Source organism: Lonchura striata, chromosome Z (assembly GCF_046129695.1).
Source record: "Lonchura striata isolate bLonStr1 chromosome Z, bLonStr1.mat, whole genome shotgun sequence".
In the NCBI taxonomy this organism is placed as follows: Eukaryota; Metazoa; Chordata; class Aves; order Passeriformes; family Estrildidae; genus Lonchura; species Lonchura striata.
The window spans coordinates 38,244,012-38,261,464 of NC_134642.1; the positions used below are offsets into that span (position 1 = coordinate 38,244,012).

At 38.8% G+C, this 17,453-nt stretch overlaps 1 protein-coding gene across 3 annotated transcripts in view; it reads right to left on the reverse strand.

Moving 5' to 3' along the window:
- RAI14 (retinoic acid induced 14) overlaps positions 1 to 17,453 on the reverse strand; it is an 84,953-nt gene that overhangs the window by 13,501 nt on the left and 53,999 nt on the right. For all 3 annotated transcript variants that reach the window (XM_031507438.2, XM_077790125.1, XM_031507437.2), the window contains exons 4-7: positions 6,792 to 6,880; positions 4,983 to 5,047; positions 1,474 to 1,531; positions 1,207 to 1,277 (exon numbers count right to left, since the gene is read on the reverse strand). In XM_031507438.2, coding sequence (XP_031363298.2) covers positions 1,207 to 1,277; positions 1,474 to 1,531; positions 4,983 to 5,047; positions 6,792 to 6,880 — 283 coding nt within the window. The remainder of the gene's footprint in view (positions 1 to 1,206; positions 1,278 to 1,473; positions 1,532 to 4,982; positions 5,048 to 6,791; positions 6,881 to 17,453) is intronic.

Below are 17,453 nucleotides of genomic sequence, written 5' to 3' on the forward strand. Positions count from 1 at the left end.
GATGATGCAAAACACAGGGAGTAGGAACTTGTTTTTGTACTCCCTTTGCTATTTGCTCAATGCTAAAACACTATTTTCAAACTACAAAATATCTTTCTGTAGCTCCACAACAAAAATGGTAATTTTAACTAAGTACTAGGCAAAAATACAACATTTCATAAAGTCATAGAATAACATAGTTGGAAGACCTTTAGAAGTATCTGGAGTTTCTCCCACTTTTTTTCTCATCCAAAGCTAGGCCAACTTCAAGTTTCAGCACATAGCTCAGAGACTTGTCCAGTCTTGTTTTAAACACCTCCAAGGGTAAAGACACAGCTCTAGGTACCAGTTCCAGTGTCTGACCACCTTAAAGGTGAGGCGCTTTTTTTACTAGTAGCTAACTGGACTTTCCCAATTAGTCCACTACCCAAATTCTGACCATTGCTTATCATTTTGCCATGCACCTCTGAGGTTTGTCTCTCTTTTTTCTATACCCAGCCATGATGTAGCTCAGGACATTTTTAAGATACTCCTAAAGCCTTAAGACTGAATAAATTTTTTATGTCTATAACATGTATTTGCTGAAATCTTTGATCAGATGCCTATGTTGTGACATATTTGTTTTTACTAGAAAGACCAAATATAGACCGAAGCCGAAACCAAACAAGTTTGAGCGTCTTTATCTAGTTTTGAGTGTCTTTTGACCTGTGCTTTACAGATCTCTTCTTTTTGTCATTAGGTTTTCCATCAGGCAGTTGTATCATTCCCAAAACCAGACCTGGCTGGTTGTAGAGTTTTCACAGTTGTGTCTCTGAGCCTTTGGCATATGTGAGGTGTATTTGTTCCCCTCAGGCATATCATACTCTGATTGGGCTTTGTGAGCATTTTTCAGCCCTTGGCTGCATACTGGGCCTCTTCCAAAACCTGCTGGTGACAATGGAAACACTTTTAATTATGTTTTGAATGTGTAAGAATTGATTCTAGCTACCTGTGCCTATGTCTCAACAATCAGCAAATCCTGCCACTACAGTATCAGATTGTGAAGTGCTTCCACACCTCTGCAATGGCAAGCTGCAAAAGGAACTTCCTCCAGCAGAGAAACCCTGAAGGTGTGAACACAGCATTGCTCTGAAGTACTGCACATGAGATGGAGCATGGTAAGGCATAGAATGAGGGTGACAAAAGCTCTGAATTATCTGCAGTACACACAGGAGAGGAGGTACATACCAAATCTTTGATGTTAATGGGACATTTGTGCTCACACAGGAGTTGAACTGCCTGAAGACACCCACATGCAGCTAAAAAAAAAAAAATAATAATTAAAAAAACCACAAGACAATTTTAAGAGTCCATTAAACCACAGTTTCAAAATTTGTGTCCCACACTTCCACTTGCAATACTGCAGTATTACAGTGGGGTACAAAAAGAAGTTTTAGGCTAATAAGCTAGGAATATCAAGCACAACAAAATAGTATAAACTTTCATCAAAGTTACCTGCATAATGTAAAGCTGTTTTCCCAGAATTGTCAGTGCTGTCGGCTGGACATTTACTCTGCATAATTCAATAAGGAAAAGGAAAAAAGCAATTAGAGAAAGACAAAGAAAATAAAAATGATCTTCTATATAGACAGAGTCCTTAACATCTTTGCAAATAGATTTATGTGCTGCTTCAGAGAAGAACATTGAAGGAAGGTACAGCTTCTCTCTCTATCAATCTGCTGTTTCCTGTCTTCATACCAACTTATATCGAAGCCATAGGAAATCCTCATGGTTAAGAGAACTGTACCTAAAAAAATGCTATCATTTCAGAATAATTTACATCAGTAAATAAAAATAAATAAATAAATAAATAATCAGTAAATAAAATCTCTCCTTTGTCTCAGATTTTTTTTTTCTTTTTAACATTAGTGTACAAGCTAAAGCAACCACATCCTAAGGCAATTTGTCCTGCATTATTTAATACAATCATGGCATGGTTTGGATTAGAAGAGACCTTGAAGATCATCTTGTTCCAACTCCCTGCCATGGGCAGGGACACATTCCACTAGACTGGGTTGCTCAATGCCCCATCCAGCCTGGCCTTGAACACTGCCAGGGATGAGGCATCCACAACTTCTCTGGTCAACCCATGCCAGTGCCTCACCACTCTCACAATAAAGAATTTCTTCCTAATACCAAATTTAAACCTACCCTCCTTCAGTTAGAGCCATTGTCACTTGGCCTATCACGACATACCCATGCAAAAACTCCCTCTCTGTTTTTATTGTGTGGCCCCTTTAGATACTGAAAAGCAGCTCTAAGGTTTCCTGGGAGGCTTTCTCTTCTCCAGGCTAAACACCACAGTCTCAGCCTTTCCTCACAGCAGAGGTGCTCCAGCCCTCTTGATGCCTTAAGTTTTAACTTTCATATTATCCAGATTGTGTACTGCATTAGTACTTCAATCTGAACTTCATATACAATGCAAGCAAGTTCTCTTCACAGTTTAGTTAGACAAAACAATCCCTTCCCAGCCTGAGAACCAAGGACACTGTTGCAGCTTCAGGCCCAAAAGGTATAGTCAACAGTAAATTGAAGAGAGCAATCTCTCCTGGAGAGAGGGAGGATCGAACTTCATAATCTGAAGCTGTAATGGGACAATTAACCCCAATATGTAAATAGACCAAAACTTACAAAAGTGAAAACTTGTGACCCATCATCCATCTTGGTTGTAGCCTCAGTCAGGTTTTTGTACTGCCCAAGGGGTATCATTTGAAGGCCTTTCTAATAAATACCTAATTAATTCCTTTAACACTGTCCAGCCTCTGTTCTGGGTAGCCTCTCAAGGCATCACTCTGATCAGCTTCAGAGCCCTGTTCTGGGCTGACTCCAGCAGGTCCCTGTCCCTCCTGTGCTGGGAGCCCAGGGCTGGATGCAGTGCTCCAGGTGGGTCTCAGCAGAGCAGAGCAGAGGGGCAGAATCCCCTCCCTCCCCTGCTGCCCACGGGGCTCTGGATGCAGCCCAGGACACGTTTGGCTCTCTGAGCTGACCCAGGTGTAGTGCCAGCACTTGGTCTTGTTAAAGTTCATGAGGGCTCATTGACAAATGCAATAAGGGTTCATTAGCATTTTTAAAAATAACACCAACAATCCAGTTGTATCTTGTTGTATTAGAATTATCAGATGCTACTGATAAATTTGGAATTCAAACCAATAAATAGTAATGAAAAAATAACCCAAATCCTTATCAAGGCTCATTTTGGTATGGAAGATGTTTGTTTTAATTACAACAAAGAGAGTATCAGAGAAACCTAAGTTCATTTGGGTTGGAAATCACCACCATGATCATCAAATCCAACTATTAACCCAGTATGGCCAAGTTAATCACTACTACATATCTCAGATCTACACATGTCTTAAATCCTTCCAAGTGAAGAAACTTTCCAAATATCCAGCTTAAAGCTCCCTGGGTGCACCTTGAGGCCATTTCCTCTTTTCTCGTTGTGTTATGTTCTGCCCTAAGCTTCCTTTTCTCCAGGCTAAACCCTACCAGCTTCCTCAGCTGCTCCTCACAGGATTGGTTCTTTAAACTCTTCACAAGTTTCATAGCTTTTCACTGGACAGTTGGTTGTTTTAGTTTCTAGAAAACAAACATTACAACTTTTGACCTTTTCATGAAGCACTGTCTTCAACACACCTATGGTTATCTGGGAAAACAGAATCACATAGACTGTAACATTCTGCAACAAAAATATCATTAATGCCTGTGTAAAGTAATTATTCAGCCTGTTTTAGTTCAACAACAGACATTCCTTGTATACACACTTTGGTCTACAGAAGATAATCCTAAGAGCATGAATTACTGGAGGATATCCAAGAGGTGTGCATTTAGGAATGTATTTATAAAAGTAGAAAACCATCAGCAAAGGCAGGAGGTGGAAGGGCGGCGCTCCTTGGCGTTAAGCGCGGCGAGCCCCGAGCCGCCGCTGCCTGCGCTGCCGGCAGTGACGGCCTGATGGCGACGCGGATCGCGGCTGGGATAGCCCTTCCATCCCGCTGACAGCGGGGCAAACAGCTCGGCGCGGGGCGGGAATCAGTGAAACTGGACCCTGCCTTGTCAGAGACTCTGGCAGAGGTCAGACACCGGACAGCTGGAGAGAGAGCCCTGAGGCAACCAGGGAAAAACAATCTCGAGGTCGGGATATAGGATCCATTCTCTTTCTGCACCATCGTGTTCACGAGGGGTTGTTAATCATAATTTCATCTGTATTCTCAGTCTGTATTCATTATTTTATCTGAGACCTTCTGAGAACTCCAAACTTAAAAAAATCTGTTCTGTTTCTCTGATCACCACCATGAAAACCTACCAGTAATTCTGAAATGGACAACATCTTTGCTTACTAACACTCATCTTCAACACAATGAGACTCTTCTGTTCATCTTCACTTTTGTTTTTCTTATTTTCTCTCCCCATTCTTTCAACTCCCTTTCTAACCCATCACTGTCCTCTACCTAATTTCATTGAAGATTTGATTATTTCCATATTATTTTTGGACCTAAACTACTATGTTTTCCTCTCTTTTTTACTTTAAACTTGAAAACGTTTCTATGGTGAACAGACAGAAAGCATTCCAGTAGAATATTACCAGAATCCCCCCAGAAGTGAAAAAATGTTTCCCTTGTAACTCTTGATCCACCTAATTCCAAGTCATCCAACCACACAGACAAAACACAGGAAGTTAAACTGAAGCTACAACCTACTTGAAACCCAACCAAGCTATGTCAGAGCAGCTGGACATGGAAAACTGTATTTGCAGACCACTCAGGGAAGCGATACTGTTTTCTATCATGCATTCACAGTGCCTGAAAGATCCTTAAACTCTTTATGTTTAAACTCTTGATGTGCCTCTCTTGATGCCAAGGAGACAGAACAGTAAAGAAGTATGGTGGAGATTATTAGCATAAAGTTAGTGTAATGGAACCAAATGAAAATTTCAAAAATCAAAATTAATTTAGTTTTTCTTTTACCTGAAGTAACCTCTTAACACAATCAGGGTGGCTGTTCTTTGCTGCAAGATGTAAAGCACTGTGCCCTAAAAGAATAAAAGCAAAGCAAATTAGTTATTCAGTCATACCGAAGCACAGGAATAAAACCTGCCATGACAAAGGCAAAATCTTGAATTATCTGTCTCGTTCCTATCATGACACATAGAAAGTAAGGGTAGACAAAATAAAGTAAAAACCTATGTCAAGCAGAATGCCTTTACTACCTTTTCTTCAGGCAAGTAATAGAATAATCTTACAGTCTTAATTAATATAAAGGAGTGACACAAACATCGTGTCACACTACACCTGGGCAGAAGCAAGTCTAAGATAGCAAATTATGTCTTGTTTCTTAGAAAACAATTTTCCAGTATTACACAGCCTCCCTTGCACACAGATGTCTGTTGGTGTCAGGAGTTTTGCTATTTGGCAATGAAAACATACCCAGCATCAAGAGTGAAACCTGCCAAATTCACCACCTACACCTGTAATAAGTTTGTGTCACCCATGAAGTACACATAGAAGACTCAAACACAGGCCTGCTTTGTTTTGCACCTCACAGATTTCCTATTCCCTGTCAAACACAGGTCTACATGTCACTGAATTCATGATGATTATGGATTTATGATAAAACACTGAAGTCTCTCCTCCAGCTTCATCTTGCAGAACATCTGAAAAACTGAAGATGACAAGATAGTAAATAAGAAATTATCCATGCAACTAAGAAGCGAAGGACCCAGGATTTAGTACTCAATAAAGACAAAGACACTTGTGACAGGAAGCTCTCATTGCAAATGGCGTGACTTTCACATAGAAGGATTTCACTAAAGAGTACTGGGCTGACTCTCTCAGGTGGAAGTAGGCAGACAACCTTTTACTACTGAAGTGACCAATAAATCATCAGGCAAAGTGAAACATGAATTCAGAATTATAGTCTGCATCAGGTACATATATTCCCTTATCCTTATGTAAAATATGAATGCTTCTTCCAGTATCACAGACACTTCTTTATATATAGAGGCAAATGATTCCCACATATGACAGAGATCCCCTCAGGCTGCAATAAACGGCAAAACAGAACCCATGAGCCCAGCAATTACAGATCATTACTGGAAAGACAGAATGCTGACAGGTCATTTAGGTGGCTCAGCTAGCCAGAGAAAATGGTGGGCACAGATTCTAAAGATGTGTCAACTGAAATCTATTAAGAAGAGTTCACCAGTTTCAAATTCAGCTCCCACCATTCTCCTAGTGGGGAAGAAATTAAACACAGGACTTTTAAGAACTGAGATAGCATACTTAATAGCTCTCAGCTCTGTTTTGGCCTGTATCAACTGCTTTCACTGTGTCATAATCCTGAAGAAATATCTTACTGCAACTGCTGTAGAGTTAATGGGATTAATAGCTTGAATACACATGAAAGCAAAACTGAAGATCTTGATGCAACCTGTAATAATAGGAAGAGGTAGAAGAGGTAGGGGATGATAATTATTTTCTTCTTTTTTTTTTTTCTACTTAAAAATAACAATTTAAAAAATCTAGCAAATATTTTATGTCTGGATCCCACTACAAATACTGAAATTTATACTATTAGGACAAAAGTTATTAAGGAGTTTAGATTCAGAAGTCTCTGTGCAGGAAAGAAAATATACCCAAATCTGCAAGTTTTACAACTGCTTTTCCTACATGGTATGTGGGGAAAAGCAAAGTTGTCAAATCTTTGTTTTCATTCTGCACATCAATAACTACATAAGCAAATTGAGTGTATCATGCTACTTGTATAGAGAGACATACCTGCACCATCTTGGGCTGTCACATCAGCACCATGCGTCACCATGATCCTAAGGCACTCTGCATGCCCTTTTGTGGCTGCCAGGTGAAAACTGAAAGAGAGCATTTACATGTATTTTATTATTATTAAGATACCTTTTCTCTTTCATTCAATAACTGCATACTGGCAGGTTCTTTCCTCCCTGTCCGTAGATTTTTTGGTATCCTTCCATTTCCTCACAGGAAGATAATAGCTCTGGAGTGAGATGGCACATCAGAAAGACTTTGTAGACATACTTCCATACTGCAGCTCAAATAATGTTTTCATTTTAGTACCCTCATTACAAGAAATATGTTAATGTGCTGGAACATGTCCAGAGAAGGGTAACGAGGCTCGCAAGGTTTTAGAGAACAAGTTATATGAGAAGCAGCTGAAGGAGCTGGGGAGGTTTATTTGGGAGAAAAGGAGGCTCAGAAGGGACCTTATGACTCTCTACAGCTGCCTGACAGGAGGGTTTAACCAGCTGGGGATCGGTCTCCTCTCCCAGATAATTCAGGAGAGGATGAAAGGGAATGACCTCAAGCTGTACCAGGGGAAGTTTAGATTGAACATGAGGAAAAATTTCTTGACTGAACGGGTTGTCAAGCACAGGAAAAAACTGCCCAGGAAGCTGGCATTGTTACCATCCCTGGAAGGCTCTTGAACATATTTAAGGGACAGGTAGATGTGCCACTGGTGAGTGAACACTGTTTAGTGGTGAACATGGGTTGCTGGGTTAATGGTTGGACTCAATAGTCTTAGAGGTCTTTCCCAACCTGAATAATCCCATGGTTCTGTGATTTTACATGGGCTGCTGTCCCGTCAGTTCATATCATATACCTTATACATATATCTAGTCCCACATGACTTCTAAACTCATGTCCTTAGTGATGTAATATATCCCCATAGAATGCCTGGGCTTGGGGAATTAATAAAGAAAACAGAAGAGGTGAGGGAGGAAAATGATTTTCTTCTTTTTTTTCACTTAAATATAACAACCTTAAAATAACTGATTTTGTCCTAGACATTTTAGTCAGAGTACTCAGATTTAGTTAGATTTTCCCCTTTCAGTGGACAAAATTTAGTTCCTCTAAAACATGATTCTGCATTTCTTTAATTAAACTACACCAAGTTGTACTTCTGCACTGTCCTTTATAAAGCTCATCTTGTGTGTGGTTGGGGGGAAACACTTTACTGTGAATACCACCTGGAGAAATCAAAGCTACAGGATATTTGGGAGACTGGGCCAGAGACGTATTTTTTCCACTTGTGGTTTTGCTGTTCAGCCAAGCACCTGCTTGCTTAAACAGTGTGAAACTACAGATGTTACCAATCACGGCACAGCATGATGCACGTACAAGCATCAATTACCTAAGATGTAATTACAGAACAAACCAAAGAAATTATACTGAATTCAAGCCTCTTTACAGCATAAATTTTATGTTTGACATCCTCAGGCTGGGGACATGAAGAATCACAGAAGCAGTGCTACAGAGATGCTGCTGACTTCATTTTGCCTTGAAGCAAAAATGAAGGAAAAGCTTCTGAAAACAGAGAAGTTCATATCCTCCTGATGCATAATACGCCAATATTGTCAAGTTTTAAGATAAAGGCAGACATTCTACTACCATGTGAGTTCTACCAACATCAGCCTGATGTGCACAAAGCAGTTTTTCAGTTGGAGTAATGTAAAAGAAAAATTCAAGACAAAACACTTCTAATTACTATTTCTCTGTGTGCGGAAAGTTAGAACTATCAACAAACATGCACCAAACTGAAAGAGCCAGTATTCCTAGGATAGTTTCTAATATCTTTTGAAGGAGGTATTAATTTTTAAATTATGCATCCCCGTGTAAAAGGGCTTTTCCCCTGGAATGTAAAAGAAACATCATAAATCATAGAGCCACATCAACTATTGTATTTAGGAGTCTATATTTTGAACTGCTTCCTTTAAGTGTTAAAACTAACACTGAGAGTTCAGCCTTTAACCAGGGAAACTTGGAACAACGTGCAGGAATGAAATGGGTATTTCAGACAGAGAGTCTGTGAACTACAACACCATGTTTCTCTAATCATAGACTTCTTGAAAACTCAGCAAAGAAAGAGACCTACAGACAACATCTGGCAAAGAGAGGAGAATTAATCAAAACAGGAGACGTCCTGGAACAGAGTTATCTATCAAGTACAGTAACCACCTCACTCCCTAGAAGGAGTCCTTCCTTCTACACTGGCTACTGCTGTTTGCAAATGGCAGACAGGCTTAAGGCTTGAACTTTTCTCTCCAAATACAAAAGCATTCTGTGTGTTCATTCTGTGAAATCTACTGCCATAAACAAACTGAAGAGATCATATGTCCAAGAGCACAAGCAGCACTGCTGCTGTCTGCTCTCCAGTAATTCAAAATCAAAATTTCATGTACTTGGTGACCAATGCAAAGTTGTGTAAACATTCTTTGGAAGAAGTGGTTTCTCAGGCTCTGGGAAAATGACTGGGGGAGGGACACAAGAGGAGTCTGACAAATTCCAACACTTCTAATTTAGCCAGCACAACATACCAGAAAAATACCAAAACATGTTCTGATACATTTTTGTAAACACAAAATACAATCAAATTCACTTATATATTAGGAAGACTGTGAAGCACACAGTTGGCTAACTTAAATTTGACAATATTCATAGTAATAATAAATACCTAAATAATAATAACTTGGCTAAATCTGGGACACTGAGGTTTTATGGACAGACTTTGTAGTATGGTGCCAAATGCAACATGAACACGCAAGTGCTAAAGAAGTTTTATTTAGGTAAATTCTGACTGAAAAAAAAAAAATCAGAGAAAATTAAAAATAAGTCTTTTCAGGCTATGCTCCTAAGAACATATGAATACCACCAACAAAAACAATTCCCATGGCAGTTCTCAACAAGTCATTACACATGCAAACGTTTTATTTCACAAAGAACAGCTTGCTGTGTGTCTCCTCTCTGCATCCTTCTTCTGGTACTATCTCTTACATAAACTTGTAGTGAGATATTTTTTTCTCAACAGTTTCAAAGCAATTGGAAGGGAATGGGGGATACAGTTATTTAACTGCTGATTTCGTAAACAGAGTCCTGCGCTATAGAGAGAACAACTCCAGAATGGGATGAACATATTGCAGTCATATTTAAGCTAAACTATCAGTGTTGGACAAACCCTCCATCTTAAGAAGCAATTCTGACTTTAAAGTTAATAGGCCCTGCTTTGGTTTGGGAGGTTTTTTGTGCAATTTTTTTTTTTTTTTTTTTTTTTAGTTAAAAACCCCCAAACAAACAAAACAGCCAACTCAAAACAAACAAAGAAAAACCCCAAACCCAAACACTTGAATAATAAATACTGAGGACTCCTATATAGCAAGGCAGGCTCTTGAAACAAAGACTGTAGACATTCATTTCAGTACAGAATAATTCCTAACAAGCTACATAATTTCCTAAAATTATAGAGGCAAAACCTACAGGTTTCAACGTGCTTTAAGGAGTGGTGCATTTTACTTGCATCTTATATGAATGAAGTTTTCTTGATATGAAAGCAAACAACTTTTTCTCCCATTTCCTGGTTGTGCAATGACTTCAGTAAACAAAAACAAACATGTAAGACTTCATTTGGACCAAGGGCCACACTGAGCATTGGATTCTCATTCAGCTGAAAATCCTATTACAACATCATTCATTTTCCCTTCACAACAGATAAGTTTGTTACTGCCACTTAGAGCCACATCCTGATAGCCCAGCCTGAACTGATTTGGGATAGATTACTTTTACTGCTGTAAAACATTTCTCTTCTTCCTGAGGAGTGGGATGGTGTCTTTTTATTGTATATATACATTTCAGTGAGCAGAGGAGCAGCTACCATTCCCAGTGGTTCAAGACCCACCTCTGCAGCAGATGTAAGATCAGTAGGTTGACACTGCTTTTTCCTCCTGAGAATATACAGGTCTCATAATTACTCAGTACTCAACAATAAAAGGTGGAAAATTATGTTAGTTGTGAAGAATGTAAAGCCCAGTTGGAGTAAAGAGATTTTTAGAGTAAGAGTGAACTCATTTCATGAGGTTCAGGTTCAACTGAAGAACAGCTACAAGGCTATCACCTCAAAATCTTGTCAGGACCTCAGATTTCTTGACCTGAAATGTTACTCAAATGAAAACCCCAGATTGATAGAGGCTTTTTATCATGCTTGCTGCCTGAACAGAGGGCACAACTGTGTATGACATCCCTGAACTACTCTGAAGCAGCAGATTTTTTACAGATATGAGATGTCAATGGGTGAAGCACTTACATCTGTCCTAAACAGGCCCATGCCTTATTCAGGGCAAATGACCTTTTCCACATTTTGGTCACAACATTAAACCAGCAAGGGAATGAAGTCTTCTTTAACCAGCATCTGACAGACAAAACACAAGAGTTCAGATAGAGCCAGTCTTTGCCAAAAGACCAAGAATGAGTGTTTTCAGAAATTATTTAAATGTCAGTCTAACTCAAATGAAAAAGGACTGTAATTTTTACTACTGAGCTCACATAAAACTTTCCTTTACAAATCATTACACCATAAGTAGAAGAACAGAAATAATCCACATTTAGGAGTTAGACTTGTAAAACTGTAGCTGATGGCAATTGCTAAGGTGGTATTAGCAGCAAGACATGGCTCTGCTATATTCAGGTTCTCTGCTTAACCATTTGCAGAGCTGCTTCCTGCAAATCCTCTTACTGAATGGTATTTTGACAGCTGGCTTAAAACAACTGGGTGGTCCATATATCTAGGGGAAGTACCACAAAAGTAAAGCAAAACATGATAAAATCAGAAAAAATAAATATCAAGTCTTAATTTAAGACAATAACCCTCTAACAAGGAAATAAATTATCATTTGCAAAAAGAAAAATGGTGGGGGGAAAAAGCAGAAGAACTATACCAAATCAGAGGGTTCAATCTCTGTTTGACAAGGTCCTGCTCCAGAGTTTTCTCTGGTTAACACAGATATTCTCCAGTACCTGAAAGTACTTCAACACACTACTTACCTAAATCCAAAGCCATTAAAAAATATGGCTAAATTATGGATGCTAAGTGAATATTGTATTTGCTATTTCCTATTATGACAACATGGAACCCAGTCAAACCTATATGCAAGTGCACAATACTAATGTTCTCTGTAATTTCAATGAGTGCTCTGAAGATATTTTAAGTGCAAGAATGTTTGAAAAACACTATGAACTCATATATACTCATTGTCAAGGTTTATTTTGAGTAAAAACATCCCTCCACAAGGCAGATCATTCTTCTTCATTTTCTAATGCATGTCAACCCTTTGTTGACTTTTAGAAAGTCTAACTTGCCTTCCAACAATTTGATGATTTATAGTTTTCTCACCAACCAATACCTTCACACAAACAAATAAGAATGATAAAGAAACAGAGCTGCCTAGAGACCTTGTATGGCTGATTAAATAAAATAAGAAAAATAGAAATTGAACACATTTAAGCTTTTCTACTACCAGATCAGACATGCAAGTAATTCACCAGCTATCTCAGCCACAAAGCGAGTTACGACAACCTGGCTCACTTTTTGAACTAACTGGAGCATTTATATATTTTAGAAGCAGCACCTAGTTTACAGTGCTATCCCTCAAGGCCTCAACTCCTCCTTCAATAACAACAGGCAAAGTGTTATTTCCCTCAGTAGATGGTATCTGGATTTTGATTGCTTTCCACCACAGGCTGAGTGGCAGAAGCACTAAAGTTCCGGAGATCTGACCTGAAGAAGAAAGGGCCATGAGTTACCACTAGAGCAGGATGTTCTGCGCATGAACAGAATACCTGGTGTCACACAGGAGGAAGTCCAGTGCGGTCTCCTCTCACATATAGCACCATGACTAGTCACTGTAGAAGAATACAGTTTACTGATCAGTCAGTGAAAAATAAGGAGCAGCATGTAGAATTTCACCTTCAACCTAAAATTAAACCATGAATGTTTTGCTATGAACATCAAAGGGATCTTCATCTTTTCCTGACTGCATTACCAAGATACTGTCACTCATTTGGGACAATATATGTTGTAGGGAGAGCTAGTCATTTAGTTATGGAGGAGCCAAACCAATATTTGGCAGCTCAGATTGTCTTAAAAGAAAATCAGACATCTACAGGTAATCACTATCAATACTTGTCAGTTCTTTGGTGATTTTTATTATTTTCTTTAAACAAATAAAAATTAGAGCTTCGTACTGCACCCATTTTCCTACTCCCAAGAGCAACTGTACAAAATGTGCCTTTTCAATAATGGTGGCATTCCATATCATTATCCTGTCACTTGCAAAAATTATCTTAGTAGAAAGAAAGGAAATACATTTTGTTTTCAAATCAGAGGTGGCACCAGTACAAGCTGAGAAAATTATGCTTTCAGAGTTTTAAAACATTCAGTCAATGAGTTGTTGCAAACAACTTCTAGAGTGCAGTGCAAGATTTAAGAAGTTGACAGAGGCAGGTATAGATTTACCAGGAGCTGTGTAAGATTATTTTTCCCTCTCTCCCCTTTAGCACCAGCCACAGTAAAGTGAAGTGCTGCACACAGCCTGTGTCCTTCTATTTTAATATGAAATGGTATCTGCCCTGCCCCAGTACACACAGATCCCTCTGACAAAAATCCTGCATGCCCCTTCTCTGTTAGCATGTATTCTGGGACAGCTTTCAAAAAACCAACAAAACAGAAAACCCACCACTGAAACCAAAACAATGCAGTTTTAATATAAAATTTCCATCTTTGTATCATAGCATGAAAAGTCTTGTTTCAATCATACACACCTCGAGCTATAGTACATTAAAAAAAGGCAAGCCTCTTTAATGGCTGTTTTCTTATAGAAAAGAAGCAATTGCATCATACAACACAGGAGCTGGCAAGCTACAGACTCCTGATTTTAGCCTTCAAACTCAGCAAAATATCCACCCAGCTGCTGTTCAGAGAGATTTCTGGGATCCTCAGCAGCTTTATACTTTTCATTCTCAGGTTGTGCTCCAGCAGTTCCATTTTCACATACAGTTTTCTTTGGCCAACTCTATTACCACATTAACACAAACTCAAGCCTGAAATGTAAGGACTTTCCTTCCATGTACCATTAATTGTAAACACAAATGCTCACAATTTAGATTTACCACATAAAGTTTCTTGCACAGTGTCTATTTTAAAATTCCTCAGGAACTAATGTCAGCAAAATGCAACAGAGATTCTGCAAGCAGAGGCTTCACGGCATTCCCAGATGTTGACAGAAAGCTTGAAATTTAGACATACTATTTTTATTTTTAGAGTTGCAGGGTAGAAAAAGTAACAAAGTATGACAAATGACAAAGTCCCAAAAAACTTTAAGAGCCCAGAAATCTGTGCAGCATGGCCTGAGACTCCAAAGCCAAGGAAGGCAGAAAACTAGGGAAGATAATTTCTGATAGCTTCTTTAAGACCACATCTCACGTATAAAGTCCAAACAGGTGCTCAGTTACCTTCTCAGTATACATGTCCTATGACACATCATCTTTTTAGCACAGGCTGAAATGCCAGAAGATGTGCCCAGGTAAAGATGACTTTCTTCCAGAAGCTGGGTAAAACCAGCTAGCCATCTTCAGCCCTCTCAAGGTCCAACAGAGTTCAAAGTTAAAATTGTGCCCAAAAGTAAGAGCAATGACTACATCCTCCAACACAACTCACTTCGTGTTGCTGCCTGTGGGTCAGCAATTGTTGATAATCACCTTTGTATATGGAAAGTCATGAACATTAGAGCAACATAATCCCAAACCATGCTGGCATAACAAGAGGCCAGGAAAAGCATCAAAAGAGTGAGAGCAATTGAGTATAGGTTAATCTAAATCAAATACTTTTGTAGCATGAAAATCCAGCAAGACTTAAGACATCTAAAGCTCCAAGAACTTATGACCAGAAATATCCTTATGAACCTCAGGGATACTGACAAGAGATAGCTCAGAAAATGTTGTCCTTGATGTTTCTGTACCTTTTACACTCATGATACTTCCCATGTCTTCAGATTTGAAGCAACTGTTTGGATGTACTTTTTTTTTTTAAATTAACTTGTATGAAGTGACTTCCTTTTACTTCATGGGATAATTGCAAATCAAGTGCAATATGTACTCATAGCAATGAATCTACTTGTAACACATTCTTCAAAACCCACTGCTTAATATTTTTTTTAATAAACTCTTTGGATTATTATGACAATATACTTTTTATTTTGTATTATGTATTATGTAAATATACTATTTATTTTGTATGAAGATTCCGTATTTTGGAAAAGGACCAGGGGTTGGGCCACCAGCATGTGCAACTTCAGAGCTTCTCTAAATTTGTTTTTTCTAAATTTTTCCTTTACTTTCCAGTTACCTTTCAGCAGTTTCCTAACACAGGACCTGTAAGGAAGGTGGCAGAAAACAGAGTGAAACGTAAGTCCAGTAAATAAGCAACCACCAGCACAGTCTATTGCCTGAGACCTCAGTTTGAAGTCTAAAAAAAAACGTAAGTGAATTCAACATTTGCACATTGCTCTGTTTCGGCTGTCTGTTCCCCTTCCTAGATTAGAGTACATTTTTAAGTCAGTAACAGCCAGTGGGTATAATTAAAATCTACACATACAGCTCATTTGGTTGCATAAGTCTTTGAAAAACATGTAAAACTACTGCGGCCCATTATGTAGATATAAATCTGAAAAACAAATGCAGCCTTAACCTTGTCCCCTCCAGCCTTGAAGAGGTTGATTCTGGCCCAACTCATGAGAGGCATGCTTTCCTCATGGCTCTTCTGCCAGCTCAGATGGGACAAGTGCAGGGAGCAGCCACAGCATTCCCCATGGGAATCCAGGGTGCTGGGCTTTGCCTCCACATGAGCCAAACTGCAGCTGTTTTAACCCAGGCATACAAAAACTCCCAATCATCCAGGCTGTGCTCTGATCCAAGCAACTGACAAACTTGTTGAAAGCCAGCCAGGTCTGGCAAAATCTGGGTATTTGGCAACTCTGCAAACAGAGCTTCGTTAACAGGGAATTCCAGTGGCTGCCTGATGCTGCATTACAGGTTTGACTGATCCTGCCTGCGGGCAGGAGGCCCATAGGCTACCCAAATATGAGTACAAGGTCTCTTCAGAAGAGGATTTGCTTCCCTCTGAGATGACAGTTCCACTAAAAGACAATGAAATACAAAAGCTCTTAGGATAGCCATCAGCTGTGTGAAAAAGCAAATTTAGAACAAGACACAAGCTGGCTCAAGAAATTGCAGACTGATTTTTTTGTCATTGAATTTTAGATATCATCTGCATGAAGCCCCATGCATATAAGATGCAAAATCCATTGGGAGCCTTCTTAATAGTCAGAGAACTTTATATGGAATAGGGAGTTTGTTCTTTAAATACATGGAATTTGCTTGATTTACAACATAGGAAATCACTAAAGAGTTAAATTAAAAAGTTTAGGATCTTTGTAACTGAAACACAACTAAAGATGATTATTTTCTTGCCTCTTCAGAAGATGGCCCCCTCTCTTTTTTTTTTTTCCCCTAATAACATTAAGGTATAAAAATGCTAAAATATCTTATAAAAATTGCTTTAAAAATGTGTATAACAGAGCCTGGATGCTTGTTGATTTCAAATCCTGTCAAAAGAACTAAAAACTGAATCATGAAATTTTCCAACTCTAGTTGGAAGAGTCAAGTGAGGGATCAAAACCATCAGAAATGGTCTACACAGTTTCAGTCAAGAGCCAGGAACAAACCAGTATCATGACTCCCACTGCATGGATCTCATTTAAAAGCCTGCATGATTGTCAATACAGTGGTGTTTGTAGGCAGGATTTTTTCATGTATCGCCATGATTTGATTATGAAATCAAAGTTAAGAGAGATAAAAGCATTCCCTCTCACCATACATTAACAATCAGCTCATACTAAACATAACAGAAAGTTAATTATCCCAATTTTGTGTCCTGCCATGGATGCATTCATCCAATTATGGATGAGTTTCATTAGGATTACTGAGCATTTCTCTAAAGAGGAACGCAATTTTTCAGGAAACTTAATGTCAGCATCTTACTTAAATTATATCCCTGGCAATGCTGCAGGGCAGGGGAAGGGGCAAAAAATGAACAATCATAATTTGAACCTAAAAAGAACTTCAGAAAATATTTAGAAAGACAAAAGCTTTTACACCCAGATCTCCTGTGAGAATAAACTTCACAAGACATTTTGGAATAAAATCCAGATTTCAGCCATCTGTTGGATAGAGATAAAACAAAGGTTGAGATCCCTGTGGTTGTTCTTACTATGTCCATGTTCAGAAACCTAGACATTATTGCGACCATCTGGATCATGAGAAATTAAATACTGTGATAAAAGTAAATTAATATTTTTTTTCTCAGAGATCAAATTGATGTACAGCTCTTCAGTAGTCTGACTCTTATATTTGTGTGCATCTACATGATGCACTTTTACAGCCAACTTCTCTACCTGGGCAGTGATTTCTTGCCACAGTTTAGCAGCCCAGATGGGTTTCCCTCTGCACTGCCAATTGCTCCTTTTTCTGTCAGTCCAGACACAACCACAGAGTGTTTGCCAACATCCACAAGTCAGTGTAGAG